The sequence below is a fragment of the Stereum hirsutum genome (assembly GCF_000264905.1).
Source record: "Stereum hirsutum FP-91666 SS1 unplaced genomic scaffold STEHIscaffold_14, whole genome shotgun sequence".
NCBI lineage: Eukaryota > Fungi > Basidiomycota > Agaricomycetes > Russulales > Stereaceae > Stereum > Stereum hirsutum.
This window is the reverse complement of record NW_006763144.1, coordinates 1537262-1551958: the sequence shown is the minus strand read 5'-3', so window position 1 is coordinate 1551958 and position 14697 is coordinate 1537262. Positions and strand designations below refer to the sequence as shown.

Here is a 14697-nt window from a genome sequence, read left to right as displayed (position 1 = left end):
CCATAAAAACAACACCTACTCCTGCAATTCATTCACTCTGAATCACAAAACTCACAAAGTTACTAAAACATCCCCAGATCACCTCATTTCCCCTACCAATCCACCCTCACAGTACCCAGTATATCAATCATAGCATTCCTGCTATTATTTCTGTATTTTTCCGTATTTTTATTGTCCATCATTCTATCCCTATTCACCTATCTATCTGCCCTAGCCCCAGAGCCCATGCCTAGCCCCATACATCCTCCCCATACCCTGCATACAGCTATCCTAGCCCTAGTGCACAATTACCACCCATTTTCCTACCCTACCCTACCCACTATCCTACCCCCTACCCATCCCCAAACCACCCTCCCTACCCCAGGGCCACCCCACACCCATCCCCACATTTTTTCACACATTTTTTGCCTATTTTCTGGCCCATTTTTCCGGCCAGAATAGCCACCAGCAGGATTGCTCTTTATAAAGAGCCCTTATTAGCCCAGGCTCATTAATATAGTGGGCTCTTTGCAAAGAGTCCCAGTCTTACTATAGGGACTCTTTATAAAGGTGGTACAGCTACGCCTGTACGGGCATGGGTAAGGCTACACACAGTAAGTTCGATGAGTGTTGAAGTACGAAAGGGCAAAAATGGAGTAAGTACGTACGCGCGAAGCTTGATCTGCCCCCCACAGTTCGGCATAGGACCAGCAAGGATGACGGTGGTGATCAAGCCCATCTTTTTGAAGACAGCATTAACCATCGACTCAAGAAGGACTGCCGCACAATCAATGTAGCTAGTTCAAGAGGAGCGGATTGAGAATCGTTGAAAGAAACAGAAAAAAAGAAAGATATGAAATATATAGCGTACTGTTGGTACTCCTCCGGTGTCTGCTCCGAGGATGCAGCCTCGATCGGGGCATCCTTCACCTTCGAAGACTCTTCCTTCGCCTTCAAATACTCTGCCTCTCGCTTGGCCTCCAGCTCAGCCTTGAACTTGTCCGATTCTTCAGCCCAGGCCTCCGCGGCTGCCTCCATGATTGCAGAGATAACCAGCGGGGTCTTCTGACCTTCTGAGCGGCCAGAGTCGACAAGGGCCTCCCAATCCTGCTCGTGTCAACACTGTACGATCCGATATCGTATAGCGATGCGGTCGTTCCAGTGCTGTTTGCTGTAGTACTGCAGCAATGTTTTCTTGCGTCCTGGGCCTTGCACATCCGTAGAAGACATGCCGAGGAACTCAGTGAGTGCGGCTGCGGGATCAGCCACGACTGACAATCGTTTCATGCGTGCACAAAACCAGTTGGAGAACATCTGCAAAAAAAAAAGGAGAGACAGAACAACAAGGAAGCCCAAATATGTCAGTAAAGAGCATATCGGGAGACACAAATGCGACGTACCTGGTGGCAGGCCCTATTATCCTCCTCCCGCGCCTTCTTCTGCTCATTCGTCAACTCCTCCACTGCATCCGAGTCCGGCACGGAAAGAGCCGCCTTCTCGTTGACCTCGCCTTCTGGATCTTCCCGTAAAGAAAGGTGTCATCCAAAGACCTTGCGCCAAATATAAAGGAATCGAGTGTAGAAGCTCTTCCGGTCGGTGCTGGCAAGGCAATCGGCGAGGTGACTTTTGAGGAAGGCAAGTTTTTGTGGAGGCCATGACGATTTGTGGCCCGGTTTCCCTCTCTCTTTCGGATTGAGCTTCCGTGCACGTTTGGGACCGTTGCACGCCGGAAGATCCTGTGGGGAGGTCGTGGGAGTGGAAGGTCTGGTTGTAGAAGGTGAGCTCGTGGACGATGATGTAGCCGTGATATCTGGAGTGGTCGAGGTGGAAGCCGATAGGTGTGTAGAAGACAAAGCCGCGGCATCAGGAGAGGATGTCATGGGAGCAGTCGAGGTGGAAGTGGATGAAAGCAACGAAGCCGTGAGATTGACAGTTGTTCCAGAAGCTGATGGGGTGATTGCGGTGCACACAGGGAATATCTGGTCAGTGACACCAGCAGAGGCGCTAGGATGAGCAGCCGCAGAGTTGGTGTCTTCAGAATTGACCTGAGGAGGAGCCGGTTCTGCCATGTCTGCCAGAGAGAGGAGAAACGGAGAGAAATCCCAGTTTGGAAAATGAAAATGAAAATAAAACAAACATCCACAACGTGTCGATGCGTCTACGCGTGCCGTGTGTTGAGTTCCGAGGTTGCCCGAAGAAGTATCACACTTTGCCGAGCACTGAAGCGCGGCTTATAATAGTCGCCGGCAATCATCTTGGCCATCATTCCTCATGTCTTCACGATGTCCCCTCTTCCCTCTCGTCATTCCTGTTCCCTCCCATCTCTCTCTCTCCCCGCTTCTCACAACAGCGAGGACAATAGCGCCTCCTCGGACAACGCGGATGATGACTCCACTTCGGAGTCGTGGGCAACAGCGTACGACAGTACAAACTATGACGGCTCAGATGATGAGGCATGGCTGGCGGTAGCGATGAGCGTCATGACGGTCGAGGCACAGCCTGGCATTCTGGGTGCGTCGTATTCCCGTCTTCCGTATTCCATCTCGTTGCTAACTGTTGAGCAAATCCGCTAGCCATCGTCCCCATTGATTCTGAATCCCCTACCCAACCGGAACTGGCTCCTCCTTTCGCGCCTTCGTCTCCCCTCCTGGCCTCATCTACCTTGTTCCCGTCCCCCTCATCCTCGTCCCCCTTGCCCTTGTCTGATGCGCATCAGGACACCTTAGTCGTTCCCGCCCCTCCCGCTCCTTTGGCCCTAACCTCACGCAGAGGGAGGCCCATATACATTTCGCCGATATGCTTTGGAAGGGTCTCGTCCACACAGAGCCGGGATATCGTGGTCAGTGACCGCTCCCATCACCGATCCCAACTCCTGCAGGCCTCCCTCTCCCTCCCGAATCCTTGTTGACAACGTATGTCGTTACGCAGGGTAGACGTGTTGGCGTGTTCTGTGATTGCTAAGCGTTCCCCTTCGTCTTCAGTGTGATTCTGACAACTATACTCACTCTTGTAACCTAGGTGTGAGGCTGTGGACCAAGTGTTGTTCATCAAGCGTGCCGTCGTCGTCTCTTACAAGAACCCACAGGACGCGCACGCTGCTTTCGCCCTCGCGATGGCGCAGGGCGTGGTTCGGGTGCGTTCTCGTTGAGTGTGGAAGTAGCGGATCAGGTGGGAGGGGGTGGATGGGTAGGGCCAGGTGAGATGTCATAGTGGAGGAGGACAATAGCGACGGTGTGGAGATAGGAGTACGTGGACTGTTTCTTTTTCTTTTTCTATTTTCTTTCAGATCTCCTCGTCGTAACCGTTCATGAACCGTCACTATCTCATCCCCATGCTCTGTACATGTGTCGCTGTCGTTTGCTGTTTGCTGCTCGTTATCCTTTCCATCTGCTTTGTTTTTTGTTTTTCTGTGACTGTTTTCTATCATGTTCTTGAATGTACATAGAATTATTCTGGGTATTCTGGGAAATACAATGTGCAGTGGCGAGGTTTGCCACATTATCCAGGTAGAGCTGCCTTCGGAGCGGAGTTCGAAAGAGCTTCGCAGCATCGCCACAAACAAGTGCCCACGTCTGATGTGTCTCTGGTAGTTGGTGCACTATGATGGACACTACGCATTCACGCGTAGCCGAATGGCCCTGCCTACCTCACGGTTGCCTCACTATTGCCTCATGCTGCCGTCGACGGCCTCTATGTTTTATTTCCCTTCTCTCTTTGCTCCCCTCTTGCTCTCCTTGCCCCCTTTCCATCTCGGCCCAGTACTCCCTCGCAAGTTGTCATTCACCTCTACGGCCTCTGCTACTTACTTCCCTATGGCTACTTCTGAATCCGATAAAGAGGCAGGCACTCCGGAGCTTGTGCAGGAGACGGTAGGAGATATTGCGGGTCCTGAGGAGGAAACAGGTACTCCTGCACCCGAGCACAAGATGAATGAAGCCGCCCTTGCGCTCAAGAAAGTAGATTTTTTCACGATCGACTGGCCCGAGGGTAGGGTGCCCACTTATCTGAACAAGGAGTATGCAAACTTTCTTCTTCGTGGTACGTTTTGTCTTCCATATTCTAGCGTCATGCGCGTTCTTACTTGAGATTTAGCTCACTATCCCAAAGCGAAACCTCACAACAAGATCAGCAAGTACTTTCAATTCGACGAAATCTATGAACAGAAATGCAAACACCAGATTCCGGAGGAGGAGTGGGCCTTGTATCTCGAGAAGATCGGGAATTAAACGGAGCAACTCTGTGATCATAAACCTCTTTTTGACTCACAACAATGCCGGTAGAGGGTACAGGAACTGGCTCGTGCTTCTGGAGGGTGTTTGTAACCCAGACCCATGCTGGCAGGTACTCGCCATCTCCACCTCCAATTCTAACCTGCAGGCTAGCGCGTGGGCTGCCAAGGACATTGTCGAGGACGCCCTGGATGCTTTTGGAGATGCAGAAAGCTGCGCCATCCTCATCAAAGGCCTCAAGAACTACCTGCAGATGTGCCTCTATGTTGTTGAGGAGCTCCGCGAAGACTGGTGGGGCCCACAAGACGATAACCCACTCCGACAGGTGTCCCTCACCAGTTGGATCCACTCCATTGCCTGCTACGCCCAGGTCCTTGATCTCCTCGCATGCAGCACTGCTCACCTGGTTGCGGCGTATGATGAAGAGGCACTAATATTCCAGGGTAACTTCTCTTGCTCTCGGTCTTTGTACTGAATCCTCTATGAAGCGTCAACCTGGAGGAGTTCCACAACCAGTTCGGGTTTGATCACGACTCCTTCGTCCCCGCATCGACTTCTTGAACTACCGGTTATATGTCGTATTCAACAGCTGCTCGCACATGGAGGTGAGTAAGTCTCTGTTCAGTATTCTCCATGGCACATCAGAGCGTCTCATTGACTGATTCATTTTATAGACATTCTTCTAGTAGAGTCAGGACATAGTGTTTTGTTTTCTTGTTCTCCTCCCCATCGTGCTGTGTATCTCGCTTTCCGTACCCCCTGTCCAGCCGTGCTTTGATCCGCTTTTCTGTTTGCATGCTTTGAACTGTCGCTTTGCTATAATGACATTTGCTTCCCCACGTCTTTCTGTGTGATCGTTTTCTACATTGAGTGTAAGAAAGCTCACAATGAATGCATGCAAGAAAGTCTAATAGTGGTAATGTACATCTCCAAGAGCTGTATCTTACCGTACAGACCACTCTACTCTGAATCAGAGGGTATGAGACGGTTTACGGGCAGCGTGAAGCCCATATATTTTACAGACAGCACGATGCCCCTATTCCGCCACAGAACTTGTGATTTCTTTTCTCGGTCTAATGAAGATACAGTGATTAATAGAAACATATTGTCTATGCATCTAGCCATCTGCTTTACGCACCTTATCTGGTAGTACGAAGCAACGAGCGAGCTGCAAGAGTAGTGTGTCCAGAGTGAGCTCGATGGCGCTCAGTGCTCAACTGCAAACACAGCTCTCATTCGACTGAGAATGTCCATTTGCAGCATAAGATAGAAGTCAACTGTGTTTATTCTTATCTGAGGACGCCGTCTTCAATACTTTATGGACTGTGTACAGTTTCCAGGTACTAAAGAGATTTTCTTGTGACAAATGTCGCAAAGTGTCTTGAGCGAACGATGCTAACGCTCCGAACTGACGCGAGTTGCACGGCTTGTTGAACCCAGAAACTAACTTTTGCTCAATTACGAAAGAACATACACAACAACTTGTCTCTATATTTTTGTGAGGACATTTTACATTGTGATACTATATCTCCCTATACTTATTTTATAGACACAGGCTGTAAACTACTTATAGCACCCCGAACACACCTGGATCAAGGTAAGTACATGAACCTGTGGCACCCACACGTCTTCGAATACATGTAGAGAAAAAATGAAGACACCTTCTACACAGGGTCTGGAGAAGGCAGCTTATTTGTCAGCAAATTGCTGTGGTGTCCTTTCCAAGGTATACCTGAGTTGTACATCTGTCCATGGGTTTCTAGTGTCGAGTAAGTAGTACAAGCACGAGTGGCGCAACACACCACTCACACTCGACAGTCAACTTTGAACTTCGAACCTGCGAAATAAGAGATTATAGTGATGGACTTACATTGTTAGCCCTCCATCTACCGCCCTTGGGATCTCCTTTCCCTGCGTAGCAGGTCAATCCATGGGTGGCCTGTATTGATGCACAACCTAGCAATAGCATTCTGGAGCCCTGATGTTACCCTCGATCACGGCGACGATCACCACTCGTCCAGACATAGCTCACAGCATCGGAGTCCTTGCTCGCTTCAGCCAGAATCCAGGTCTTCAGCATTGGAAAGCGATCAAGCACCTCTTTCGGTATCTCAAGGGCTCTCTGGACTATAAACTCACTTATTCTCCCACTTCCTCTTCCTCCACTGAGCTCTTCCACACCTACACCGACGCTGCTCATGCAGGGAATCCGGATTCTGGACGTTCCACCTTCGGTTATCTCGTCAAGATGGGCACTGGCGCTATTTCCTGGCAATCTTGCCTTCAATCCATCGTCGCCCTCTCCACAACAGAAGCCGAATACGTCGCTGCTACCACTGCTGGCCAAGAGATCCTCTTCCTTCGCAACTTACTCACTTCCTTTGGTTATTCACTCGACTCTCCCTCTACCCTCTACATTGACAATCAGTCTGCGCTTCAAGTGGCGAAGAATCCGGAGCACCATGGGTGTATGAAGCATCTGGACTTGCGATTCTATTGGTTGAGAGATGAGGTGGAGAAGGGGACGATCCGGATGGAGCATATAGGGACGGATGAGATACCTGCAGACCTTCTGACTAAACCCCTGGCTAGGGTTAAAGTGCAGAAGTTCACAAAGATGATGGGACTTAGGGCTTGAGGTCTGCCTCGTCAGGAGGGAGTGTCCGGAGTATTACGATGAGACAGAGGGAATTTTCCTGATATTTTAGCAATTTTTCCGGGACTAATAGGACCACTTACTGCAGAGTTATGACTTTAGTTATTTCGCCAGCCAGCGGGCTGCAGAGGGCCGGATTCCATGCCTCGGTTCCGCGCCTCTGCGTCCCGTTTAGGCAGGTAGTTTTCCAACTGTATAGTAGACCGGTAAGCGCCGGAGCGCGTCCTTTTAACTTGTGGGAAGCGTCCTTGTCTCTTTATCATTGACAGTGACGCTTCTCACAGGTGAGTCTTACTATAGATTTCGTCTCTTTCTTTTTCTATTACTTTGTGAGGGCAATATCATTGACAGCGACGCTTCTCACAGTCGTTCTTCGAGTGCTCGATTATCTGCGCTTCACAGACCTGGCCAAGTTGTGGGTCCGTGTTTGTGTTATATAAACCGGCCTGCAAAATTTCCCCTCCTAATTCCCGTCTCTCAGCGTCTCACCTACAACTCTACAGGCATCCTCGAGTATCTATACCCAGCCAAAGGTGCGTCAATTGATTTATTTCTCATTTTATATTATCTTTGTGTTACAACTGTGGTGCTGCGTCTTTACGTGCCCCACAGACATGTCCTCAATGCCAAACACGCGTCGTCCACATTCCTTTCTGAACTGCAGAAGCAGTAGGCCCGACAGGAGCTTTAGCATCGCGCGAAGTAGGTCGCTTTGTATTGCACGGCAGTTTAGGCTTCATTGGTACATGTCTGTAGCGGCTAGTTCATGCATCTTACGCGTTTTGACGCGTCAGAAACGCGTCAATCCCCCCTGCCATCCCTCTTCCCCTTTAATTCTTCCCAATAATGCATCTACTGATTATACACTATCTTTTTTTCATCTCAAACGCGCTCCAATCACCGACAGACACAATGTCCGGCAAGACCCACAACGGCCGCGACTTCAACGTGCACGTCCCACTACACGTTGAAGTCGACTATGAAGGCCTCGTGGCCAGAGCGTGGGATACAGCTCAGGCGCACTGGGATGCAGACGAGGAGGAGAGACGCCAAGCCCACTCTAACATGCACCCTACCACCATGACCAAAGCTCCTTCGGTCGGTGCTCTCTCACTTGAACCCACTGTCGCGATCTCTGCCCCCGTCGACGCTGCCTCCATTCACTCTGGCACCCCTTCCGTTGACACCATGTCCATTGATACTGCTTCCGTCTACACGACCTCCTCGCACGCTGAGACTCACACCGGCGTCATATCCGCTGCCCCGCAGCTCTCGCACAAGTCCAAATACTCTTGGTCCTGCTCATGCCCTGAGCTATGTGAATCCGACCTCACCGATTCCTCCTCAGGCTTCAGTAGCGATGCTGAGTCTGTCTCTCGGGCCGGATCTCGTAAGCGAAGGAGGGAGGGGTGGACCAAAGCAAGACGGGAGAAGGAGAAAGCGAGGAGCAAGGCGAAGAAGGAGAAGAAGAAGGCAGAGGGAAGGCTTTCAAGGAGGAGGACCAGTGAGAGCCAGCGGCAGAAGAAGAAGCTCAAGAGGGCTGAGTCGAGGAGGGAGAAGGAGGAGAAGGCTGAGGCCGATAACGAGGCAGGGCCGTGGCCCTCCGAGTATCGACTTCCCAAGCATGCGCTGGAGAAGTGGGGCGCCCCGATCACCGTCACTACCAATGTAGAGATGGAGAATATGTCCGTGGCTGAGGGTGCATATGTTGGGAAGAATCATCCAATTGATAGGAAGTATGGTACGGACAATTATACTGTAGAAGGTGCGCTGGCCATGGGATGTAGGCTCGAGGAATGGGACGGCGTATAAGTCCCCCGTTGCTCGTTTTCTCTCTCTTGTTCACCCTTTCTTTCTTCCATAGTACACCCCACGTGATCATCGACCAACAAAGGAGGATCCTTGGCGTCCTCGCCGGCCATGCGAATGATCCCAACTGGCAGCGTGATGTCGCCGAGCCCGCAGCTGCCCTCCTCGAGCAAACTTGCCTGGAGGGTGACGCTTTAGATGCATGGACCAATAAACAGTACGACACTCGGCGCGGGGAGTTTATGTCTGTGACGGCTGGTGTATCCTATGGTGGGGGTCAGCAGGTTCTTCTTCACGTTATGTATATCTCTCTTACTCTGCTAACTTTGACGACTCTTGTAGGACCCAGGGAACCTCAAACTGGAGAAAATCTGTCAGGTCCCTCTGGTGGGCCGCCTCCTGCGAAGCAAGCCAATAAAGTGAATGGCTGGCTTCGCAAACTGTAAGTATCATGTCATCGTCCTACATCCTTATACCATACTCATACTGTCTATTTTCATGTAGCCGCCTTCATGACCTATGCTTCAAAGCTGTATAAGCAGTACGCAGAGGAGACAGAGGCGCTATACTCGCATGATCCCAACTGCCGACGGCCGTTCAAAAACGCCGTATGGCCTGCTTGTACATTTAATTTAGGTCCTCAATGTTGTTGCCGCGGTCACTGTGACTCTGCTAACATCCCCCATGGCTGGTGCGCTGTTTGGGCCCTCGGCGATTACGACCCGACACGCGGAGGCCACCTTATCCTTCTCGAATTCGGTCTCATCATTCAGTTTCCTCCCGGCTCCCTTATTCTTTTACCCTCGAGTACCATACGTCATGGCAATACACCAGTCGGTCCTACCGAACATTGTTACTCCTTCACGATGTACTGCGCCGGAGGCCTCTTCCGTTGGGTGCATCACAGTTTTGTTCCAGAGTGGGTGCTAACGGACGCACAACACAAGGAGGCGTATGGGCCTCGTGGTTATCGATGGATGGATGCTCTTGGTAAATATTCCGTACTGGAGGACCTTGCGAACGATTATCGGGCTTGTTTTGGCAGTGGAGAGGACTTGGGCAATGTGGAAGAGGAGTCGCATGTAGACAATATTTTGTAGTTGTTTTCCCTACGCTTTCCTGTATATTGCTTCATTTGTTTGTTTTGCTTTGTCTGCATGTCAATCATGTTGTGTTTTATCTCTGCTTCGAGTGTTGCAACAGACTGCCCATTCACCCTTGCGAAACTTGAAGGTTCCAAGTGCGAGTACGTGTTTGACAGAAGGTATGTTTGTTGATATCCCATGCTTGTGCCACGCCTTGTCGATGTAACGGACGTTCTGTGTGGTACACCTCTCGCCCTTGTCTATGGGTCCTAAACGACGACCTGCTGATCTCCTTGATCCTGAAGAATAGTACCGTGTTCTGACATCTACGACAGATGTCAAGCTGCTCGAAACCTCAAAGGATGGTAGAACTCGGCGACTGCGTCCTCGGAGGGACATCATCCCTACCAAAGTCACCTCTCATGATTCGGTATTCGAATGGTCCCCAATCAGGATGACCTAACACTCCCTCCCCCTCCAGACCTTCCTTTCGATCCGGAGGAGATATCTCTCTCCGCACCTAAACCTCCCGAGATCCCAGGTTTGATTTTGAAGACCATCCAGCACATGAAACACTATCTAAACTGGGTACGTCCCACTCTCTAATGGTAATAGAGTCTATCTGCTTACAAGGCCCACTTTTCCTGCTTCACTAGGATGTTCCTCTGTATACCTGGCTTCGTTTTCGCCAGGACTACCTCGACAAGTTGATGCGTTCCGAGGGGCGGGGCTTTTCGTGCGGACAGAACACATGCAGTCGGTGTCATCGAGCTGATATCCTGTATCGTTGTAAGGACTGCAGCGGTGGGGAGATGTTCTGCAAGGGCTGTACGGTGGAGGAGCATTCGTTGCTCCCCCTACATATTGTCGAGCTGTGTTCTATCCATTCATCCTATCTTACTCTCCATCTAAACCTGTTCTTTTATTTTTATTTTTACGAAGAAATGGACCGGCAGGTTCTTTCGCAGGGTTCGTCTCGCATCGTTGGGTTTGCAGATGCAGCTCGGTCATCCACCCGGAGAATCGTGTGTATGCTTTCACCCTGGCAACAAAGACTTCATTGTCCTCCATACCAACGGCATCCACCAGGTCGCGATCGATTTTTGCAGCTGCTACCAGAAAGCTGACCATTGGCGCCAACTTGCTCGATACCGATGGTATCCCGCCACACCGCTCAATCCCCAAACATGCACGACGTTTGAGCTCCTCCGGTTATTTCAGACTATGAACCTCCAGGGCAAGATCACCACCTACAACTTCTACCATGGCCTTGTCCGACTTACTGATGGGTATGGCATCGAGCCTCCTCCGGTGCGTTCTTTTCGATCGGTGCTCCAGCTGTGTGCTTACCTTGTGTGCTTTACTTAGGACCGTCTTCCTTCCTTCATGATTATGGAGCAGGAGTGGCACAACCTCTTGCTTCTGAAAAGAGCGGGGGTGGGGTTAGATCTGAGCGGTGTCAAAGGCACGAAGCAGGGTGCGTTAGCAGTACAGTGCCGAGCCTGTCCCATCCCCGAAGTCAATATTCCGAAGGGTTTTGAATGTGCACCAAGGGAGGAAGCGTAAGTTTTCCTTATTTTTGGTCTTGATGGTCCGTATATTGACTAGCGGTTCCTATGTGGCTCTATCGCCTCCTTCTAGCCCAGGATGCAAACTTTTGTCTCAAGGGGAGGCTCCGCAGGACGTCTGTCGCCGACATATCTCTCACCAACGGACTCGCCTATTTCGTCGAGGACAAGGCGTACAAGGCCTTTCTCGAGACAAGGAAAGACAAGGATAACAATTTGGTATGTCGCACTTTTCTTATTTGTTGCTGTTAATCATGTCTAAACCTAATCTAGCTTAGCAACTGTGTACCTTTCAACACCATCTTGAAGGCCAACAAAATGGGAGCCAAAAGCCTCACAGATACCGGCATCAGTGCCGTCCGTTGCGGACGGCACGAGTGTATCAGACCGAACGGGATCGGAGACTTACAGAAGGGCGAGAGGTACGTATCTTTCAATTAGTCCTACATATACGCAGGCTCCTCACCTGGTGTTTAGGTATGCAAACATGGATTACATCTTTTTGGCCAGCATCATCGGCATCATGCTCCTCGCCCTCATTTCCTCCTACGATATAGGCTGCCAATAGAGCATTAATTTCTGGGAACGGATGGCAGAGATGCCTGACTACCTGCAAATTTCTGACTGTGTCGTCAATGTTCTCTTCATTGTCCCGGCATTCTACCTCGAGGCCCATATCAAAAAGTGCAAGCCCCTTTTCTCTCCGCGGTTTTCTCGCTGGCTCACGCAGACGGAGTTCGAGGCGATCGAGAGGATATGGGCGATCCTAAACGGTATAGCGTCCAGCACCAGGGAGATGAGGCCTGGACACCAACGCGATACCATTGACGACTTCTGCGGGCACGCGAACTGGATGAAGACCATCAAACTTGGTGAGTACCTTATTCTCATTGATTGTTAGCCTGGTAAACGGCTAACCCGTCTTGTTTCTCCCTTCTACCATAGATTCGAGCTTACTCAGAAAGCTAGTCGTCACCATACCCGCCGTGTTAGACCACCGAGCAGCTTTACGAGGATTCGAGGAGAATTTAGGGAAGGAGGCTCCAGCGGTCTTTGCATCGTGGGTACGGATGTATGAGGATTGGGAGGAAGGCGAGGATAAAGCGGTGGGCTGTCCATTTATAGCACCTCGACAAGATAGGCTCCTTTGTATCTCCTCTAATATGAATATTTCCTCTCACTCTCTTTCTGATAGAACTTACCATGGGGGAGGTCCGCCTCCGTCTCACTCAAAAGGAGCAGGAACGCGGTGTTATGTCCATACGGGGGCGGGACAACTCGGGTGAATGTGCTTTTATTGTTCTTGGATTAGACATAGAGGTACAACAGTGCGTCTTTTTTGTTTTTCTCTCAAGTTATCTCTCAACCAATCACGGAGATCCAGAGCCCAGCTCCAAGCAGACTTGAAGATGGCCAAACATGCGACACATCTACAGCGTGCGGACCTCGAGGATCGCCGAAGCTCAGTTTATCGCCGAATCCAACGCCTTCGGGACCTCCAAACCCATCTCATGCCCGACCTTTGATTGAAGCTCGATATGACCGAACAGGTCTTCAAGGGTCGTCGATCCGAAGCCGAAGCCATCCCCCTCTACCTTCCTTCCAGTCTCCCTCCCAAAATTCGAGCAGAAACTTGCTCCGGCGACCTGATGGATGCAGAACGGCAACTCCATGAGGCCGAGGCTTTCAACGCGCTGGAGAGCCTTTGAAACCACCTTTGAACAAAGACTTTCATGAGCCGGTACAAGATCTCGAACATTACCGGACAAAGGATGGATACACGGGCCCAGGAGATTCTCGTACGTGTAGAGGGCCACCTCCATCTTGTCAAGCTTCGTTACCAGCATGCGAGAGCAGCTGTCATGTCGCTTCTCGGGGAGCAGAGGTGGATGGAGATCGGGATCGGGTCAAAGCTTCGAGAGCTACAGGACGAGGATGTCAGGGGCTTGAGCGATGCGGTGTTGAAGGAGGCGGACAAGGCATCCATGGAGTTTTCCTGGCAAAAGGCTGCAGCTGGGAACACCACACTCGCCACCACCCGGCTTCTGAAAGAGGTCTCAGAGAAGCAGATGAAGATGTCGTGGATATGGACAGCGGTTGACATCCGAGAGGACGGTTCGGATCCAGGGTTCAACGATGGTAAGGATCTTCTTTTCGTCCCTTTTGCGATGGAGACTGATTAAATACTAGCATTATGGATTGAGTGGGCAAAAGCAAGGGCTCGGGCCGAACGTTGGACCGAGGAGGTTCAGCTGGTCTCTGAGGAGATGAGGCAAACCATCGAGTATTGTAAGTGGAGAAAGGTGTGGTGGGAGGCCAAAATTGGGGCCCGCAAGGATGTGGTACCGGAGCTCGCTAACGGCCCGTCAGTATATGCTCTCCAGCATGTAGACCTGGAGGATCGGATGGCTCGGAACCTAGAGGAACGATGAGAGGCTATTCGCAGCCGTGCAAAGAACCTCATAGGCTGTGGTTTCGCGGAGAACAACCAGGAGGAAGGGGATAGCTCTGTGCCCGAGCCGTCAGCTACTGTGTTTTTAAACTTACGAGATCTTCAGGTGCTGGTTGATGATGAGGATGAGGGTGGTGATGACGAGGGTGATGATGACGATGATGAGGAGGGAGTCGAGGATAATGAAGACTTGACGAACAACTGAGCACTTTTTCTTTCTTCTCCTCTATGTATGGTAGACCTTTAATATATCATTATTACCTTCTGTATTTACATTTCTCCTTGTCTATGAGATTGGTATTAGCAAGAGGGACATTAGAATCCTTTTCTGGTGTGTTAATAACAAGAGAAAGTCCCCAAGGGTGATGTGGACACTCTGCGGGGTGTCGGTATGTTTTTGAGCTTCAACCAAAAACACCTAAGTCGCGAGATGTGGCACCGGATGTGGCACCGGTGCGCGCCACATTCACAGAGTCAGAGCGACACACATTGTGCTCTTTGTTTTTATGGACCGTCAAATGTATATACACCATCAAGTAGGATATAAGCTCATTTTTACATAGGTCTGAACCCGGTGCTGCAACTGAAAACAAATATTTCCTGAAAGCTAGACCATGTGGCCCTAGTGGCCTAGCGATGTTTTAGCTAACCCCGCCCCTGTTCAGTACCATAAAGCAGAGGGTACCTACGTAAAATTATATAGACCTAAGAATTAATTGAACTACATAGCGTAGGGCCCTATGAATAATGTGGAGCAGGGACATCAGGAAATCCGGTATCTGCTATATAGCCGGTGTGTTTTCCCACCCCTGATTTGATAGCAGAACCTACGCTCTGAGAGCTCTGAGAGCACTCATATCAGTATGAGTAAACACTCTATATCATTAACTTGTAGGACTATCTATACAGCTACTACCAT

At 50.4% G+C, this 14697-nt stretch overlaps 5 protein-coding genes across 5 annotated transcripts; 4 read left to right on the top strand and 1 right to left on the bottom strand.

Moving 5' to 3' along the window:
• Positions 1-541: 541 nt before the first annotated feature.
• Positions 542-2048, bottom strand: STEHIDRAFT_160724 (uncharacterized protein; the record flags this gene model as incomplete). The annotated part of the gene is made up of 6 exons (XM_007308200.1): positions 542-584; positions 648-776; positions 851-1086; positions 1195-1293; positions 1380-1498; positions 1604-2048. The coding sequence occupies 6 exons, from the start codon at positions 2046-2048 to the stop codon at positions 542-544; spliced, it is 1071 nt and encodes a 356-aa protein (XP_007308262.1).
• Positions 2049-8660: 6612 nt separating this feature from the next.
• Positions 8661-9773, top strand: STEHIDRAFT_64255 (uncharacterized protein; the record flags this gene model as incomplete). Its single annotated transcript, XM_007307765.1, has 2 exons — positions 8661-9051; positions 9178-9773. The coding sequence occupies 2 exons, from the start codon at positions 8661-8663 to the stop codon at positions 9771-9773; spliced, it is 987 nt and encodes a 328-aa protein (XP_007307827.1).
• Positions 9774-10423: 650 nt separating this feature from the next.
• On the top strand, positions 10424-11324 carry STEHIDRAFT_63972 (uncharacterized protein; the record flags this gene model as incomplete). Its single annotated transcript, XM_007307738.1, has 3 exons — positions 10424-10624; positions 10701-11069; positions 11127-11324. Coding segments are annotated over 3 exons (768 nt in total), but the record flags the coding sequence as incomplete, so codon positions are not given.
• Positions 11325-11924: 600 nt separating this feature from the next.
• Positions 11925-13035, top strand: STEHIDRAFT_160719 (uncharacterized protein; the record flags this gene model as incomplete). The annotated part of the gene is made up of 3 exons (XM_007308199.1): positions 11925-12198; positions 12272-12432; positions 12859-13035. The coding sequence occupies 3 exons, from the start codon at positions 11925-11927 to the stop codon at positions 13033-13035; spliced, it is 612 nt and encodes a 203-aa protein (XP_007308261.1).
• Positions 13036-13188: 153 nt separating this feature from the next.
• Positions 13189-13983, top strand: STEHIDRAFT_160718 (uncharacterized protein; the record flags this gene model as incomplete). The annotated part of the gene is made up of 3 exons (XM_007308198.1): positions 13189-13465; positions 13517-13691; positions 13773-13983. 3 exons carry the CDS (start codon positions 13189-13191, stop codon positions 13981-13983), a joined length of 663 nt encoding a protein of 220 aa, XP_007308260.1.
• Between the last annotated feature and the right edge of the window lie 714 nt (positions 13984-14697).